The sequence below is a fragment of the Corapipo altera genome, unplaced genomic scaffold, assembly GCF_003945725.1.
Source record: "Corapipo altera isolate COAL_440 unplaced genomic scaffold, ASM394572v1 48b, whole genome shotgun sequence".
Classification (NCBI taxonomy): domain Eukaryota; kingdom Metazoa; phylum Chordata; class Aves; order Passeriformes; family Pipridae; genus Corapipo; species Corapipo altera.
The window spans coordinates 10,714,684-10,734,656 of NW_020884884.1; the positions used below are offsets into that span (position 1 = coordinate 10,714,684).

The 19,973-nt window shown below is 38.9% G+C and overlaps 1 protein-coding gene across 1 annotated transcript in view; it reads right to left on the minus strand.

Moving 5' to 3' along the window:
• The window catches only part of PLB1 (phospholipase B1), a 93,475-nt gene that overhangs the window by 48,461 nt on the left and 25,041 nt on the right, over nucleotides 1-19,973 (minus strand). The window contains exons 11-23 of the mRNA XM_027641702.1: nucleotides 19,514-19,576; nucleotides 18,104-18,186; nucleotides 15,567-15,645; nucleotides 14,814-14,918; nucleotides 13,272-13,361; nucleotides 8,028-8,096; nucleotides 7,134-7,214; nucleotides 5,653-5,719; nucleotides 4,877-4,935; nucleotides 3,568-3,641; nucleotides 2,032-2,075; nucleotides 1,093-1,201; nucleotides 131-182 (exon numbers count right to left, since the gene is read on the minus strand). Coding sequence (XP_027497503.1) covers nucleotides 131-182; nucleotides 1,093-1,201; nucleotides 2,032-2,075; nucleotides 3,568-3,641; nucleotides 4,877-4,935; nucleotides 5,653-5,719; nucleotides 7,134-7,214; nucleotides 8,028-8,096; nucleotides 13,272-13,361; nucleotides 14,814-14,918; nucleotides 15,567-15,645; nucleotides 18,104-18,186; nucleotides 19,514-19,576 — 975 coding nt within the window. The remainder of the gene's footprint in view (nucleotides 1-130; nucleotides 183-1,092; nucleotides 1,202-2,031; nucleotides 2,076-3,567; nucleotides 3,642-4,876; nucleotides 4,936-5,652; nucleotides 5,720-7,133; nucleotides 7,215-8,027; nucleotides 8,097-13,271; nucleotides 13,362-14,813; nucleotides 14,919-15,566; nucleotides 15,646-18,103; nucleotides 18,187-19,513; nucleotides 19,577-19,973) is intronic.

Below are 19,973 nucleotides of genomic sequence, written 5' to 3' on the forward strand. Positions count from 1 at the left end.
GGAAGGATTACACTGCTGTACCTACAGCTTTAATGTTTGGCATTCACTCTTGGCATCTGCTGTTGATCTGTTAGAAATCACGAAACCATGTAACTTCGTTATAGAGATATTAATGACATGTTAAACTCACAGTATCGTTCTTCATGCGGTCCACCAGTTTTCTAACCTGTTGAGGAACATCCCTAAAAATAAAAGTAAAATCACAAAAGTAAAATAATGAAAATAAAAAAGGAATCCTGCACAGACAGTAGGGCAAGGAGGAAAGCTGATGAATGGACAACCCTCATATAATGGCTAAAAACGCCTGAGAAAGTTGAATTCTCATTGACTGAAATATATGATACTCAAAATAGGCTATATTTTGAGATAGTGATGGGAAAAGAAAAAAAAAAAGATAAAATAATTAGCATCCAACAGGCACTCGACCACTTTGCAAATGCTGCATAGTTACACCTTTACAAGCTATACAGGAAATGCACTTTTCTCCTTCCCAACATCAGACAGTACACATATCACTGAAACATCTGTACATATATCAATGTTATTATAAGACCTCAAGTCACTGAAATTTGTCTTATAAGAAGCATCTCCAGTGGAAAAAAAATAGGATAAAAATTGCACTGAGGACTGAGCATAGTGATCTCTAGTTAATTCCCAGCTCTGCTAGACTAGGAATTAAACAATACACAATTTTCTCTTAGTGTCTCTACACAAACTCTTGGTCCTGTTGACAAGAGCATTTGAATATACTTCCTATAAAATGGGGATATCTTTTCTCTGATTCATAACAGGACAGGGATGTGAAGCTTAATGATCAATGCTTGTAAAGTGCTTTGGCTTTCTTGGTTGAAAATGCTGGAGAAAGTATTGCTTTTGTTGCTAATTTATTTGACATAGATTAGAAACACAGCAAAGTGCTCATCACGTTTCTTGGCCTTCATGCTAGAGTTGGGCTAAAGAAACCTCTTTGGGTTCACCTATCTGACTTATTGTGCTCCTGCCAAAGTCCAGGATTTGGGCCTTTTTTAGTCACAAAGAGTTTTACAGAAAAAAATCAAATTTCTAGTAAAGTTAAAAGAGTTTTCCTCTTACTCTGCACGAGCCCCTGCCACAGCTTGGTTGAGTGCAGCATTTTCTGAATTCTGCGTTCCAGTGCCAGTGGAATACCCTACCAAGGATGGGTTGAACTCACGAAGAATATCTGCAGAAAAAGACAGCACCCTGCAATGTTGCTTCCTGCAGCAGGTAGCAAATGAGGCTATAAAGATTAGACCTTAGCAAAAGACCATTAAAAAGCTTTAGGAGAAACCTTAAAAAAACACCCAGACATCTTTAAGTATAACAAACATGGAGATTCATCACCATACAAGTATTTCCCAGCCTTCAAGATCTCTGAATTTCATGAATTCAGATATCTGATCACCTAACACAATCATCTTGGCTAGCAGTGCCATTTTGCCTGGTAAGCGAGGCTGGGTAACCCTACACTCAAGCAGGAGATTCTCATGCCATCATGCTCTAACTGCAAATGGTTTGGAATCAAATCTCTTAGCCCAATCTCCCCAGATGTATTAACCCCAAAGACCCCAGATTCCCTTCTAGATCTTAGGTTACAAACCAGCCTTACAAACACCTCCGATCTAAAATGTCCTGACCTTTAAAAAGCATGTAAAATCTGATCTTGTAATGTGATTCTGCTCCTGCCTGAAACAACTTTCCCATACAGTTAAAATAGTTTCTTTAGGCTATGCGCTAAGATTTTTGATTCATTGACCCCAAACATATATTAGACAGAAGAATACTGAAGCAACCAAACCCTAGGAATTACAAAATACATAGTTAAGTCATGCACAGCATACTATAGCCTGGTTGTTATGCAACTTTTACTCAGTGTTGGACATTAAACACAAAGGGATTGGTTGTGTCATGCTACAAATTGTAACTCTTTCCTGTGTCTCCTTTTATAATAGCAGGTGTTTTAATAATAAAGAGCTGCAGATATTTATCAAATTTATGGAGAAAGTCACTTACTTGGTAATGTCGTGACCGTGCTTATGTTTTCATTTCCTCCAACACTGTTAAAAAGAACAGGAAAAAAGTGTTCCAAGGTAGAATGGACTCGGTAAGGCAGCGGGCTAGGTAAGAGATCGCCCCCTTTTGGGGGTTCTGCACATGCACACAGCACACTCTCGTGGTTGTGCTAAGCCGAAGCAGCTCCTGGTGTGCGCACCCAGTGAGTCACGACACCAGAGACATCAGAGGCACTGTCATCATCATGACAATCATATTAGCAGCCCTGTACACTAGTTGTCCTCTCAGCTCTTTCATGTATTTTGGCATATGTTCAAACCTAGCTGAAATTATTTTTTTTTTTTTAAACTGCTGTCTTTGCTGTTGTTGTACCTATTAAAATATTTATTACTTCTACTTTCAGTTAACAAAACTTTTGTGCCCACAACAAAAAGTTCTGGCAGCATATATTTCAGAGTGATAAGTATAATCAATACCTTTGCCTCCCCTTGCCCCCTTTTGACTCAGCTGGAAGAATACTACTAGACTGGTAATATTCACCATTAGGTCTTTGTGCTCTTTGCTCTCCTTCATGCTGTAGAATAGAATATACTAGTACACATTTTTTCCCCCAAAATCTCAGTATATTACTATTAAAGACCAAAATATACAATGTTTGACTTAGAACACCTCTATAGTATCCCTTTAATCTGAAACAGAATATTTTGAAGTGCACTAGAACAATCCCTGAAAGTGTTTAAGGCTGGGTTGGATGGGGCTCTGGGCAACCTGGTTTCATGAAAACTGTCCCTGTCCATGGCATGAGGGTTGGAACTAGATGATCTTTAAGGTCACTGTTTAAACTTCTAGAGCTGCAGTGGTTTAGGTTGGTAAGAAATGGTGAACAGAAGACAGCCTGATAGGTTTGATGTTAAATCTTACAGTTGCAGAATAACAAATGAACATGATTGCCTTTCTTCAGAGTGTCTTTTTGACACGTTTAACAACATGCTGCTTATGTAAAAGTCTTTGACTCATAAAAGTATTGACTCATAATTAAACTGTCCCGCATAATGTAAGCAATACTGGGAAAGGGTCAAGGAAATAAATATTGTGTACAAAACAGCAGCAAAAAAAGATCCCATTTGGCTTTTTGTAGACCACTAATTTTAAATGAGACAAATGGGTGCTGTGGGCCACACTGGGCAAGAGCAGACAGGATATAGAAAGAGCAGGGACAGAAACAGAGAATGAGCAAGTGGTGCAATGACATTGGGATCTGAAGTCCCCTTTGCAATAGCTACAATTCTGAGAGGAGAAAAGACCATCTTAACAAAGATCCCAGGTCTACTCCAGCCATGCTACATTGTACTCTAGATAGCCACTAATTTGAATATTTTATTTATCATGACTAACAGCACAGCCCTGTGTCTCCACACAAAATGTGAAGTCAAATTCGTTCTCTGCAAGCCTCCATTTGGTACAAAAATCAACTATACAAATCAAACCATAAGAAAATGGATTCCCTCCCACTGTGGGGAAATTCCTGTGACTCACCTCCAAGAAAGACCTCGGTACTGAACCAGGACATTCAGAACATCATGGGGGTTGGATGCTGCCCCATTAGCTGCCTGGAAGCAGAAGAGGAATTCATCTTCAGAAAATAGACTTTGCTACAGTAACTAGTTCTCTCACTGATCGTAGTGAAAAGATCATCATGGCTGGGCTTCGCGAACGAAGATTTGGGAAAGGTCTCTACCCATGTTTGTCACAAGTGTGCTGCTGGCTAAAAAGGCCAATAGGAGACAGGCATGTCCGATTGCAAAAGGCACAGCAGACTAGTTCTCTCACTGATTGTAGTGAAAAGAATTAAAAAGCATGTTAACCAAGCAAGCTACATCATCCTCCCAAAATAGAACAGATCCTTGTTTTCAAGATCAAGGGCTCAGAGTATTTTATTCACTCTATTTCAGTGAATTACTCTCTTCTATCAACTTTGTGATTAGATCAAGTGGGAAAAAATTGGTAGAGAATGTTCAAAATATTCATATAATTCTAAACTTACATAAGGAAGAAATAAGATAGCAATGGTTCTAAATGAATAATTTATTACATGTTCCTCGCAATAAAAAGCGGTACAGTGATTTTACGTCTTCCCTCTCCCAGTTTCCCCAAGAAAGAAGACTACACAGATTTAATGTGATAATTAGCACAGAACACATAAGAAACATGAATTATAATATGAGCAGAGAAGCAGTCATCACTAATTGGAGAATCCCATCCAGTCTAGGGGTAAAAGGTTTACATAGTTCCAGGAATAATCTTAAAAAAAATCTCAAGGTAAGTTACATTTGACACACCTGATGTTCTAATGCAATTTTACTCAAATATTTAGTTAGGATAAATTACTATGGCTTTATAGGTTTTGATATTGTCACATAAACATTTATCACATCATATAGATACACAGATATACACAAGTAGCTGCAGAACTTTTTCTTTCTGTTCCTGCTGCTTACTAACAGGTTTCAAGGCCAATACCTTGGGAGCCTCCTAGAATCAATAAACGAGAGCAGTCATTGTAAGTGCACTCTAGCAGACTGGTTTTGCCACTAACGCAATCTAATCTTGCGTCTCTTCCTTGTGTGACACTCTTGTGGACTTTAACTGGGAACTGTGCACTCAGATTAGACTCGTAATCTGATTACCTATCAGCCAGCCAAGGCGGAGCATGGAAAAGATGATATGAAAAACGTGTTTGGCTCAATAGAGTGTAACAGAATGTATTCTGTTTCCTGTGTTAAAAATTCAGAAATGTTTTTTCATTACTAGTTTTATTGATGGTTATCCAGTGATCTTTACTTACTGTGAGTGAATCTCCCAGTGCAGCAATCACCTTGATATCTGCCGGTTTCAAATTATGAACTAACAAATAAAAAAATAAAGGATGTAAGAGAAAAAGGAAAGAAAGAAAACTTCAAATTGTGATGGTTATAAGAAGTTCTCCTCAGGATAAGCATAATAAAGCATTGTAAAGACAGTATTTTTAATATTAATGACAGCATTAGCTCGGAATCACAGACACTGATAGGCATCAAACCAGAAATGATTCTTGGTACCACATCTGGGCTGCAGCTACAGTGACAAAGAAGACAGAAGGGTTTCAGTCTTGCATCTGTTGTTACTTAGATTCCTTTTAGCTGGCAAAAATGGCTGAAAAGCAGGTACAGCTCTGGTGCCAGTACAGAAGGGATATCTGGGGACCATTACAGATTTTCATGTAAGACAAAACTGACTCAAGGACAGAACTCCACGTGGCTTTTTCCACCTCAGAGTGCACTAAGAAGAGCCCCTACAGTTTTACCACTCTGCAAATGAAGGACTTGACTGCCTCCTGTCTTTTCCACTGTCATTTCTTTGCTTGTACATGGAAAGTGTAGTTGCATAAGCTTTCACCATCCTTGAGGGAGAACTTGCGTCAATTACTGACATTGTTTTGAAAAGGATCTTAAAAGTCACAGTCAACAGAGACCACTACTCCAAAGAAAAGAGTTCCTCTCCTGACTGGACAGGAAACTAGTTCCTGTTGTCCCTCTATCATCAAATGAAGTAGCCCTATGATAAAAATGCATAGGACTTTACCTGAAATCGGAATCGCATCAGAGGGATCCCAGTCAGTACAGGGAATATTTGTTCCATAACTTCTCTCCTGCAAAGACAGACAGGGCAAGATTTCACATCAGTCTCACTATACTCCGGTCATGATAAACCATTTCTGTGTCAGACCATTAAATTAATGAAATTCCCACGTACTTTGTATACAGCTACCCAGCTCATCCTTTCCTCAGTCTGTGCTTTTTGAAGGCAGGCACAAGCTCAGCCTGCTCAGAACTTGTACGGTCTTACTAACACAGCACAGCCAGTTGTTTCAAATTCTGTGCCGTGCTGTGCTGAGCTATGCAACATTTTGTGCACCCATACTCTGAACATCTTGTTGCAAGAAAGTCTTAGAATATCCCTGTACCTTTGCCGGCAGGTCATGAGCCTGCCTTCTCTGTATGCAACCCTGTACATGCGGCCAGGGATTTGCCTCCTGGCTCTTGGGTTGCAGCCTACTGAGAGAAACACCCCCAGGGTCTACTGTTAGTGAAGGTTGACCATCAGTATACCAGAGGAAACCATCACATGAGACCCAAAGACACATTTTTGCTCCAGATTTCTTAGCAGAACTCCTTACATAGGCTAACTTGCCTAAGGAAAAGATACTCGTGTGTCTTGTCCCATTGTTCAGGTTTGGGGTTTTAATTTTTTATTAACTACCCCTAACCAAATAACCACAAACACAACAATGTTGCTTCTTGCCTCCTTAACACCTCCTACACTACAGCTACTTTCAAAAATCAGAGTGGTAGGTACTGCTGCCCTGTGGAGAGGTCTATACACCCCAAGCAACTAACAAAACAGATGGCATTATGTTAAAATAAGAGAAGAAACGTTTATTACAATTCCAATGATGAACAGGCCATTTTGAGTGCAGATATGGTCTAGACACTGTGTTCTGAGGCATTAAAATGAACATTATCTGTAGCTGCTTGGGAACACCAAGTTCTGCTCAGAATCAGAGTACTACTACTTAAAAAATACAATCATGGCTGTTTTTCTCCACACATCTAATCTGAAACTATCTCAGGGGAAAAAAAAAAAAGAAAAATCCATTACTCTTCAGTTTTACTATAGTGTAAATGAGATTAAATCAGATCCACACACTGGTCAGATCTGATCTAGTTTCCTCCATGGTAGGACTAAACAGCCCCATTTCCACTATCTTCTTATCCCAGGGGAAATAACATTATTATGCAGATGTTTAACATAGGTTCTTAACAGTGAAGGCAAAACTTACTTACTTTAGGGTGGCTGAACACATCTACTCTATAAAACCCACCGAGGAGAAAATGTGCTATTAAGCATCTGACTGTTTAGTAAAGCATGGAAACAAAGAGCTGGAACTTTGTATTTAGTTTTCCCAGGTAGCACTGTTTATTTAGGCTATAACACACTCTCACCCACCTGCCCCATTCCCTGGAATACACTCAGTCCATCAGATGCAAACAGTTCTACTGTACCTGAGATGTTTCTTTGGTGTTTGATGTCTTCAGGGAAGATGAATAGTTACTATTTCTATATGTAAACAAATACGGATTTTCCTGCAGAGTGAAGATAGTATGTTTACCAACACTAGTGGAAACAGAGTCAGCTGACGTTAAAGCATTCTGGCTACATTTTCAAAGAGAAAAAAATAATCTTTACAGTATTAATTTTTGAATGAACATTGCATTAGTGAAGTAAACCAGGTTAGACCTGAAAGTTAAGCCCTGATTGGAAGCCTTGCCCTAGGTATGCTCTAGGCACAGCACCACCTCTTGCCTTAAACCTAATATCAAACAAAACACATAATTCAATTTCCTTGATGTTTTAATTGCTGTTTAGAAGCTTTTGGATGCCATTAATATTTTATCATTATCCAATTATTAAAGTCAGAGCTTAAATGCAAAAACATTCAAGAACCTCTTCTTTGAACCTGATGTGCTCAGATCCTGAAGATATTACTGGACTATTGACAGCTCCAGGAACTAAAATAGGTAAACCTGGCAGCAGAGTCAAATCACAGAAAATCTAGCTTATATAAAATACATGGATTCAATTTCATTGGTGACACATGTTTTAATACTGATAATGCACCTCATACCTGCAATTATTAAATTCAGATTAGCTAGGTATACTTTGAATTAAAAAAACCTGACACAGATGATTGAACTGATTTTTTTCAAATGTTCTTGTTTTCAGTTTCATCTGTATAAAACAATGAGTCTGTGTCAATGAACTTTAAGAACACTCAGTTTTTAACAGCACAATATCTTGGGCATGTGCATATTCCCAAGAACTTCAGAAAACAACAATAATATTTGGAAATTCTGCAGAGTGAATAAAATCTCAAAATAATATGGAAGCCCTTTTACCTGAGATGGACATTGGACCTGAACAATTTTTGTGACACCATAAGGCTGCTTCTGTCCAACTGGTTGCATCTGGAAAGGGAGAGAACAGGGAAATTGTACACATGCTGTGTGTGGGAGAGAAGGAAGAGCAGCAGCAATGTGAAGGCTCTAATGCCTGGAGTCTTCCATCAGGCTCATATATATATGTTTAAACATATATATTGAAAAATTTCTTTTGCTTATGATAAACATTTATCTATGCATAACATATCACATGTATACCTACAAAAGCAAGGAGCTGAAAACAAGGCATCTCATCACATGTGCAGACTGTCCTCCCATCATCATTAAAACTTCCATCCACACATTAACTCTGCTTTTGGGAATGCTGACCCTGTAAGTGCTGCTCCTTTATCCTACTTTCCAGAGCTGTTTCATTATCTACATTTTCATACATGTTAGGCAACATCAAAAGGTGCACTCCAGCTCCACACAGAGGCTTAATAGCATTTACATTTGTTGGCCTTCTTGTAACATGATGGAAAAGAGATTATTGTAATGAAAAATTATGGAGTGATTCAAAACTCAACACTGGCAGCACAAAGGGGCATATACCACAAAGAATCACTTCACCTGCTCAGGCAGCTTGCTGGGTGCTAATTAAATTGCAATCACACACAGAGGAATTGGCTGAGGGTTTAGATCCCTCAGTGTATGTCTGCTCAGTTTGGCACCACAGCAGCTGCCAGAAGCAGCAGACTACGTAATAAACAGGATGGAAAGGACTGGAAAATACAAGAGTAGCAGGCTTGATGTTACCGATACACTCTGGGCAGGAATGTTATATTCTATTTGGGTTGTTCCATCAACAAAAATAATGAGAAAATTCAGAGTTTATATTCTTCTAGAGAAGCATTGAAGAAACAGTCTGTGCTTTACTGTGTATGCGAGAGAGAGAGAGAGAGAGGGGAATAAAGGGAATAAGAGGAATAAAAGCTATTTAATTACATTCTTGAAAGAAAATATATACTTCCAGCACAGAATCATCCCACAGAACATGGGTCAATGGGGTATTTCTTGGCTGGAAATCAATTTCAAACAAGTATTAGACAGGTGCATGTTGTTGGGATTTGGGTGACGAGAACAAATTTCTCCAGAAGGCAGTAAGTTCCAGATGGCTCAGACACACTGTTCTTCCAGCAAAGACTGACAGCTCCTGTGCAGCACAGCTGCAAGGTCCTGACTGGGAAATGGGGTGCCAAGTCTGTACTGTGGGCAGACAAAACCTCCCCTGGATTCCAGCACATCTATTGTGAAGGCCGGTTGGTGTGCCAGTCTGCTCTGGTACTGCAGCAGGTTCTAAGTCAGTGTAAATCCCTGAACACAGAAGAGAGGCAGAGGCAGCCTCCTGGTGCTGTTCTCTCCCATCCAGGTCCTTACCTGGTTTCATTTTCTCTCTTGCTTGCAGGATAGGATTGTTTTGGGGTTTGGTTGTTTGTTACACAAAAGAATGGCAAAAGACATGAAGCTCTTAACACACATGAAAGGAGCTTTGCCCCAGATATACATCCAGAGTTAAAGCGGTAGGCATTCACCAAAATTAATCAATCAGCCTCTCTGTGGTAAACATCAAAGCTGTCCAAGTAGACAGCCAACTTCCCTCAGCTTTTCCAAGCTGCCCAATGTCATTTAGCTGACTGGTCTCTGGAGTGCTTAGTATATGAATTGCACTGCTCCTGGAGAGCTCAAACTGTTTTGGTAAAATATCCAGCCCTGCCTAGGACAAGCCCGTAGCCCTTGCTAGATCAGCTTCTTCTCAGACTGGCTGAAGTGCAGCCCTATGGCCAATTGCCACTAGACTTTCAAGGTTTTGCCCTTTGGCCAATAAGCAGATATTTATTTCAGGAAGGAGGCTGATATCAAGCTGCAAAACAAGGAAGGTAAAGGCAGCCTGGCAGAGAGCAGAAAGAGTTTCATTTTGCTGTTTCCTGCTCCACAAGTCATGATCTTGATTTCCTATCAGTTCCCAAGACTGCATTATGGCTTGGTTTTTCTTTAGTTTTTAAAGAAGTCAGCATCAACTGTTAGCTGGACTTCCCAGTAGAACTGGAGTCTCCTTTATCAGGTGAGGACACCTGCCAGTGCTTTTTATGCTGAAAGCATCTTTTGTATCTGCCTTTACATCCCAGCAGAATACCATCACAGGCAAACAAGAAATCAACCCACAGACATCCCTTTCTGATGACTGCCAGCTGTACTACAAATATTCCACTAAATCAAAGAGGAGTCAGGAAAACAGATGGGAAAATGAGTTGAGGGGAATGCTGCCATTTGTATTGTCTTCCCTCACACTGGTGGCAAGATGTGGTTTTGCCCCATTTTGCTCTTCCTCCAGATCACCTACGCTGTCTCCTCACTAGAAGAATCACCTCACACTGAAGAAAAACTCTGAAATAAAGCAAATTTGGTATTTGTCTCCTTTATGACAGTGCTCTGGTTCTGGTGGCTCCACAGCAGGTTCACTACTTGAGTCTGGATTATTGGCCCTAATGCAACCATCCTTAAAAGCACCGCTTCATTTTGCTTATGGTTTTTCATCTCTGCTGTTTCCACAAAATGCTCCTAACAATTAAAGTGACAAGAATAGAGTAACATGGCAAAGGATGGCTTGCTCAAAGACAGAGTACAGGAGGACAAATAAAGTCTATGCAGAAAAGGTTTAGAGACAGAAAAATTAAGCAGAGGGAAAGAGGAAGGCTCTTCTGCTGGCAGAAGATGCAAATAAAAAGATGTCACTGGAAGGGCCAGAAAGAATTTTTTGCAATCTTAGTATAAGAATTTGAGAGGGCAGAAAAGAGAAATCAGGACTGAGTTGACTGACTATGTCTACACAAGTTATTGAACTTCAGAAGATAAATCCTGGTCCTCTCCCCTTCTACAGAGCCTGGATTTGGCAGAGCTAACACACTTGTTTCAGACGGGTAGGATACTTTCACAATCCCTTATAAAGACTATTCAAGATGCCTAGTATTGGATTCTGCATGAATTGAAATCTAAAAGCTGGACTTGGAAAAAAATGAAAGCAAAGCCCGTTAGAAGCACCTGAGGTCTGCTAATTGCAGTCTGGTAACAGAAAGGGACATGACTCAAAGTCGGAGGTCAGCTTACCACTGATAAGCTCTGGAAAACAAATTAGTTTAGGTTGATCTGTTGTCACATTTAGATGGATCTTAGAATCGAACACATTTGGTTCAACTGGCCCCAAACAATTCCTGCTGGAGAGGCACAAAATGGGCTGGCAAACTGGTGGCACTACGGTTCCTTTCCAGTCAGAATCATTCCTTTTCTGGTCTAGCTGAAAATATATTCAGCGTTTCATTTCAAAAATTTGCTGATGGAAAAACCATGCTAAGCAGATGTAAAGGACCACTTTTCACAGCAAACTGAATGTTCATACTTAGAGTGGATTGCTCCCAACTAGCTTCAATATTTACGATGGTTAGTATCTGAGGATATGCCTTTGCTTTCTAGTGTCCTATAGGTCACGTTTGGGTGACTGTAATTGTGTGATCCAGATAAATATCTCCAATGCTGATGTGGACAGACATAGGCAGGTGAAGTAACTCAGTTTCTTTACAGAGAACTGCCAGAAACAGAGAAAATGTTTAATTGATACCTCAGGAACCTCGCCTTCAGCATTTGCTTTGCTCATTCAACTAGTGAAACTAATTGCCAGTGGGACTAAGGCAGAACAACAATAAAGGTGCCAATATGCATCTCTCATGAATCTATTTTATGATAGAAGAACTGAGGTAAGAACTTTGACATTATCACAAGGAATATCACAGATAACAGCAAAGGAGACAACTGGAGCCAGCGTGGCTGTTCCAAGGCCTCCTACTAACTAACTAAAGTCATTATAACTTTAACTATAAGATAACATCTTTTATTAAAGTGACAGTACCATTCTTCTAGATATATCATCTGGTTGAATAGAAGCCTCTTCCTGCAAATCCTGATTCTTCAATTGATCAGGGCTACAAGAGCATTACTACTGCTAGAATTAGCATAAAAGGAAACAAGAACTTGCCAAACTGCAAGAATTTATTTTTAAATGTGGTTTACTAAAAAGCAGTTGCAGTACAGTCTTTTTCCTTCATGCTTAGGATAATTTAGACAGACACAGGAATAGCAGAGGCTCTCAGAATAAAATCTTATTACACATGGACCGCCAAACAAGCAAAAAGTCTTTTATATTTAATCCATCTTATTTTACCATTATAGATTCTTTTTAATAAAAAAGACATGTGTTATAAATTTATTAAAAAAAAAAGCTTAACATGTTGAACCTTTCAAAGAAGGAATAGTAAAATCAATATCTTATCCAAAACAACTGATATCAGGGCATATGCAAACATAATATACACTAAGCAATGATATCTTTTTGTCTCATTCACATTAAAAAACAATGCACATTTCTTCACTTGCCCCTACCATTAATTTTAAAATGAAACACCTCTAGCTGTATATACACCCACTCAATCACACACACAAATACTGTGTGTCAGCAGCTCAAGTCTGCAGTGGGAAACAGCCTCCCATAGAACTGATCATTGTGTTCAAGGTTGAGTGGGTCAGAAAGTCCGTGTCTCTTTCAGACAACCTCTCCCATCTAGTAGAAGGCACCATTTGTTGGCTTTCCTCAGCTGGACAGGACATCCAACTCCTGAGGAAGTAAAAAGAGCTCCTCAAGGTTGTCTATCACCTTTTTACTATGAGCATCATCAGCAGAAAAGTAATGGCTGAGGAGGAGACAACGATATGAGACTCATTAGTAAAGGGTGCCAGGGGATGCATGATAGAGAGAGGACAGAGTAGAGAGGAGTATAATTGCTATAATCCCAGGTTAGGACGAGCCTCAGTTGTCCTGTGCTGTGCTGTCGCAGAGGTAAGAGTAGCAAAAGAAGGGTCTGTCACAGCTCATTTACTCCATGAGTCTTCCCAAAGGGCTACTTTGAAAACCTTTCTACTTACTTTCATAGTAAGTAGCAGACACTGAAAAGACCGAGATTAATCTTGAGAGTGTAGGGCATTTAGCTTTATTCAAGAGCAGTCTCTCTGCACAGCTGAGGATAGAAGTTATGGTATAATTCTTACATTCTTCCTCCCCCTGCCTCCTTGCTACTCAAAGCCTGTCTGGTGTGGAGCTGCTTCCAGGCATCCATAGTAAGTCCAGCAAAAAACAGTGTCTGTGGTACTGCTTACCATGTTGTTCCAGAGGCCCACAGCCATGAAAATATAGTCTTCCAGCGTTTTCACTTGTGTCTTTGGTGTGGTAGTCAAACTGTCCTTGCCCTGAAAGAGAAAGTATTTTGAGCATGAGAAAAGAATTAAGAGTATGGAAAAATGAAATATTCAGCCACAAACATTTTTAATTTATAAAATAATATTCATATTCACAAGAAAATCAACCTCTTGTATTCTCTTTAAGCCACTTATTAGTGATCTCAGTTACTACTGGTGTGTCAAAACAGAAAGATGTCGTTTTCGTAAACAATTGTTGCACATCAACAGGACAAGAAGACCACGGCAACAGCATGATCACAATAGTGACATACAGTAGAGCAGAAAGACATACAGATGTGATCACTTGAATGATTTGGAATAAGCAACACTTTTCCTAGCTAAAATATGCATTTAAATAGTGCAAATATGCAGAATTTGCCTTAAGAGAACATGCTCAATTTTAAAATAAACGTAATTGTTGGTAGAGTTTGGAAGGTGGCCTGTAGCCATATCACAAATCAGAAGAAATAAAGACTCCTCCTATGACATACAATGGCATTTAAAGAAATAACAGAGCAATTCACTAAGAGAAAAAATAATGCCATGAAAGTTAGAAGTCTGCCATTTGCATATGGATCAGCCACCAACAAAACAAGCCTGGTGAAAGATGACCCAGCAGCAAGAAGACACATGTTTGCAACATAGCAGACTGTACCCTTCCTGGAAGACAAATTTCTTCTTCCAGTTCACTTTGTTCTGATACTGAGTTGAGGGGAGCAATGGAATTACCTCAAATTCAAGGAGCTATTACGATGCTCAGAAACCAGACCATGACTCATCATTAACCTGCTTTAGAAATAACCACCTAATGTGTTCGATTTTGATACATCACTCTAAGTGAACTGTTATCTAGAAAGTAATATTTTCACTCTTCATTGCCAGATCTTAGAAACCCTTTACCTTTGAACTTCCCTTTAAAGATCACTCATGACAAAATCATGCTTGACATCACAGGCAACACTAGCTATACTCATTCCCCACTGGCTATACCAGAAAAAAAAAATCAATTCCCAAGTTCCCAAACTGCATTAATCTCACTACGAGGAAACAACTGTACTTTCTAACACAGCTTACAAATGCCTTTATCTTTTGGCCCTCTAACCCTTTTTAAATAGTTCACCTTACCCACTTTTTGCCTTCATTGCCAAACACATGAGCATGATCAGGGATTAGCAGCACTGACAATTTCCAGACTCCTGTGACCTAGGCTACAGAGGCCCATAACTTGACTTCTCCAGGAACATAGCATTCAAAAAACACAGGAACTCTGGCTGGAGCTGTTTGAAGCAAGTTCCACTCTCAGGACCTCTGTATCTGATCCTGATGTGTGTTTTTCCTGTGCGTGACTACCATTGTCTTCTAGCATTACACACAGTATATAGACAGGAAAATCAGCTAAATATTGCACCTAGTCTCAGGAGACACAAAGCAGAAAGAAAGGAACAACTTGAGTTTACTCACCAGTCTGAGCAGCAGATTTCTTTCTTGGAGAGAAGGCTGAAGAACAACAGTGAAGTCATCCCTCTGATCAAACCTCTCAGATTCCAGTAGTTTTTCCCAAGCATCCTAAATATACAACATTTAATCAGATGAGTACTATCAGATAGAGTCTAATATACGTGCAATTCATCACGGCTTAAAGTAAATTGAAATTATCCCCATCTCTTTACAAAATAAAATTGTGTAATCGAGAACAAAGACAGTAATTTAATGAAATCTACTTACACAACAACTAGAAAATCCTTGTAACAGTGAGAAAGATACATTGGTTTACCATAATTTTCTTTGAAAGGGCAGCAAGCTTAGCAAGGCAATGAAATGTCACGTTTATTACCTCCCTGACATGTTTAAAAGGAACTCCAGCAGAACTGTCTGTCTTAACAGAAAGTTTGCCTCTTCTAAATCGTGTGGCAGGTTACTGGACAAGATGGATCATTTCTCTGATGGGATATGAGAAATCATAGGTTGCCAAAAGCTATAATAGCCATTTAAAACTTCAAGAAATACTAAGATTACACAGGTGTAGAGAGAACCTATCATCAGTATTCCTGATGTAAGAAAAGGGATTAGGATTGTTATGGATATGTGGTAAAAAAGCTGCTACTCAACTTCCTCACTGCTATTCCTCCCTCAACTCTTCATTTTAGTCCAATCTGGAAAATGAATAGATGTGTCTAGCACTTTGAGAGCCAAACAACATAGAAGATACCATACCTGATAGGACCACCTCAATATGTTATCATCTAATGTGGAGCGTTCACCAACACAATTGCACTGATTCTTGTCTGGATTGCTGCAGAAAAGAATGAAAAACATTAAAGACATTATGAAATTTTTATAAACAAGACAGATAGCATGAACTCTTTTAAACCATTGACATGTACATATTGAAGACTCAATTGTTGCATATGTTGAGAAAGCTACATGGAACACATTAATTTTTTTATATAAACATAAAATGATATATTTTTCCATGTCCAAAGCTTTGAATCGCTTCTTGATTTGAAAGCCTAGTCCGATGACAAGTATACCAGACTTTGATTAGCACAGGATCTCACAAGCTAGCAGCATGCTCAAACTTAAAATAGCAGCTACACTAGTTTTCAAACATTTCCCTCTCTATAGTCACACAGTAAAATTGAAAAATAAAATCAAAATACTCCCACAAGAACTTTTTCCTTTGTATTTGGCATTGAGTTTCCTTAGTATTTTGCACCTCGAAATGTGGATGGAAGCTCGATGTCGCTGAAGGTTGTATATGCTAAAGGATTTATGCACTGTCAGACAGCTAACCAATCTCAGTTAGATTTCTGACCTGCAAGGTGAGAATGCATACTGCATATTTTTGCAGCTGGTTGGAGAACTCTTAGAGCTCCCAAGGATGTAGACAGGAACAATATAAGATACATGAGATACATGTAAGATTAGCCAGGTTCCAGCAAAGATATACTCAGTTGAAAATTCCTGAATGGACCGGGATCTGAGAAATTTTTTATAGGGTTTGCAAATATAAGCAATAAGTACGTGCCAGGATCAGATTCTTGTTTTTTCCCAGAACTCTAGCTAAACCCATAAAATGAGAATTTTCTGTTAAAGTGCTATTATCACTACTTGTAAGTGAAAGAATTATCAACTCAGGACTAGAATCTTACCCAAGCCTAACAGAAGGACCTCATAAAATACATGAAGAGAATTATGTGACTAGAAACAGGGTTCATGCATTACTTTTAGTGCAGACACTTCTAGTTAGTAAGAAACTAATAAGGGAAGGAACTTTAAATCATTATTGTGCCCCACACTTCAATGCCTAAAGTTCAGTACTGACATGGGACTGGGAGTGTCAACCACTGATATCCTCTTGGACTCCTGAAATTTCGTATTTTTGTATGGGCTTATGCTTTTTTCTCAAAGCACAGTTCAAAATGAGGACTTAGTGGTCAAAAGCTGAGGATCTTATCTGGGAGAAGTTCTGTGCCAGAGGCTAAGTTTACCAAGCAATAAAGTACAAGACTTGCAAACTGGTGGACCTGTTCAACCAGATAAACACAGCTATGAACACAGCATGCTGACAATGAGAAAGCAAATTGCCTTAAATAAAAAAGGAAATATAAAAATTTCTCAGAGGAAAAAAACAGATTTATTTTATTTTATTTTTAAAACCTTCAGTACATGGCAAGGCCTGTATTCCTAAATCCATCTTTTCCACATTTCTCACATTTTCCCCTCTAATGCCTCTGCAGGAGAAATAAGTAGAGTGTTCCATGTAGTCACTTTTGACAAGGAAAGCTTCTCCTCTGCTTATATTTGTTGTTAAGTACGTGGTTACATGGCAGCCAGACCTCTTCCCCCTTTCCACCAGCAAGTCTCTGAGATTGTACACATGCAAAGCTTGTGAAACACTTCAGGATGACTATATTTGTACACATGGTGTCTTATACCACGAGCACAGGAAAAAAAATTACTGTGGAGTAAGATGGAGTGTAATCTCATCAGCTGTAAACTACTCCACCATAACAGCCCATGTGCACACTCCTACTCCATACTAAATCAGGACAAACTACTCACACACTTGTTACAAAGTACTGAGAAAAGAAGAGAGATGAATGCAGTTATCATAAGGAACTGACAAGTTGTACGTTATCCATCCTACCATATCCTAAGCTCAAGTAGTAGCTTTCCAATAGCCTAACAATGTCCTGTAAGATCAGTTACTCATTGTGTGAACACTGATATCTAGAAACTTAAACTTATGAAGTGCTTACAGTGTTTTTTACTTGAGAATTGCAGAACAGAAATAGTATATATATAGTGAATATATAGTGAATAAAGAACTGAGTGTAGCTAGACTGTGCACCTTCATGACCATAATCTCTGTACTGGATCTGGCTGGGATGGAGATAACTTTCTTTTTGGATTTGTGGCTAAAACTGTTGATAACACACCAATGCTTTAGCTCTTGGTGAACAGAGCTTGTACAGGATCAAGGCTTTATCTTTTTCCAGTCACTTTGACCCACTATTTAAATATTCTATCCAACTTGACAGGATTAAAAGCACCTACCCTTCCTAGTAAAAAAATACCTTTCTGAAAGTGTTTATCAGAAATAAAGTGAAGATTTAAAATCTTTTACATACTTTTGTGTTAAGGGCAGAAAACTGTTCAGAAGACTCTAGATCAGTTATGAAATCAATACATATACATAGCTATATGTTGAACACCAGCAGGAGACAGAATTTAAAGAAACCTGCTACCTGGCATTACTGTAATCTTGGCATGCAGGAGAGGCAGTTGCGAGCTCAGTGGAATCCACTAGATTTACGAAGGCCTTGGGAACCTGCAGTAATAAAGTAAAAATTAATCATGCTATTTTTGCAATTAAAGATCAGTAAGTAGCAATAATGGTAGATCATGTCTACAGCTTCCCAAGCCTGGGATTCTGCCTGCATAAAATCAATGATCTTTGCCAATTCTGCCCTGAATCCTGCTCCTGTGCCTGCCATCTAGGATCATCATTTATGAAGTACTTGTGACCATGACTTCTTGACTGAGACACAGCAATTAATTTTACATAACCAAAATGGCCAACAGCCAACTAATTTAAACTCAAATGAACTAGGAACTATTATTTATGTGGCAACATACCAATGCAAAGCTGGGGATGAAATGCTGTATAATAGCACAAGCACTCATGCAACCCACCTCACCTCTCCCCCAAGCAAAAAGCAGCTTTTTGTTTACATAATGATATTTCACTTTTACAAGTGCACATAAACAAATTCTGGAAATAATAGTGGAGAGAATCTGAAGAGAATACGTGGGTGGAACTTCACCCATGCACAACATTCGTTGAAGTCCGTCGGAGAAAAACAAGTGCTTGTGGCCTGATGCAATCAAACTGTAACAGGTTTAGAATATGCTGTAGGCCTTCAATGCAGTAAAACAAAATTATTGGAAAATACTATTGAAATAATTCAGACAAACAGTTTATAGTCTGCTTTAATAGTGATCTATCCTTGTCTAGTCTACTATTCGTTAGCAGACCAAGACACACCACAGAATGCTTCCTAGAAACCATCCTAGATAAGCAGATAATTCTTTTCTCAGTCATCTAGAAAACCTTTAGAAGGCTGAGATCTTAAAATGAACACATAATAGGAAAAAAAGATCCATTATACTTATTTTAATACATGTTTTCCCTGGTCTGTAAAAGTCATCACCATGTAGTTAGCTGCCTGTACACTGCCTACCTGTTCCACACATCCAGTAATTAGTTATCAGTTATTTTCACCAACAGTCCTGTTAAGCATGACTTTCAGGCCTAGACAGATGTACTCCATTTTTCACAGACATTACTTTAAAATTACTTTAAAAATTACTTAAAAATGTAAGTACTTAAAAATTACTTAAAGAAAGATTGAGTGGTAACGTCAACTTGTGTTGCAAAATAGAGCAGTTACCCACTCCTTCTTTCTGTTTGCATGTATCAGTTTTTCAAAAGCATGAGTAACACACTTAGTGAAAACAAACAAGGCCAGTGAGTTGGAGTCAATGTGACCCGTGTTCTAAGCCGCGTGAAGAGTGCTACCAGCCCTAGTCTAGTAAGGGAGACTGGAAAAATACACAGAGGATTCAGCTATTCAGGGTTGATGAATACATCTTACCTTCTTATACAAGAAATCCAAGACAGCTTTAAGTTGTTCCAGGTTTTCCAATGTGCAGTTCTTCTGTAAATGAGAGGAGAAATGCCATCAAAACTAGTAGAAAAAACAAAGTTATCCATTGCCTACAAGTCACAAACCCTGTGTGTTGAGCTATGTACTGAAGGGTTATTAAGAACCACTACAGTCAGAATTCAGCCTTAGCCAACAACAATAACATGGAACTAATTTAACTGCCTACAAATAGACAACCTGACATACATATAAAAAAAGACAGGGATGTGGAAAAAAAGTAACTTTCTACTTGAAGGTGGAAAACAGTTGTTCTGCTAAGGCATCTCAGACTTGAGATGACAAATTAAGTATAGATGTATATAAATACAAACCACAGTGTGTCAGGAGCTTACATCACCGGATAGAACCATTCCAATATCCCAGACCTATCTACTCCTTTAGTTCACTG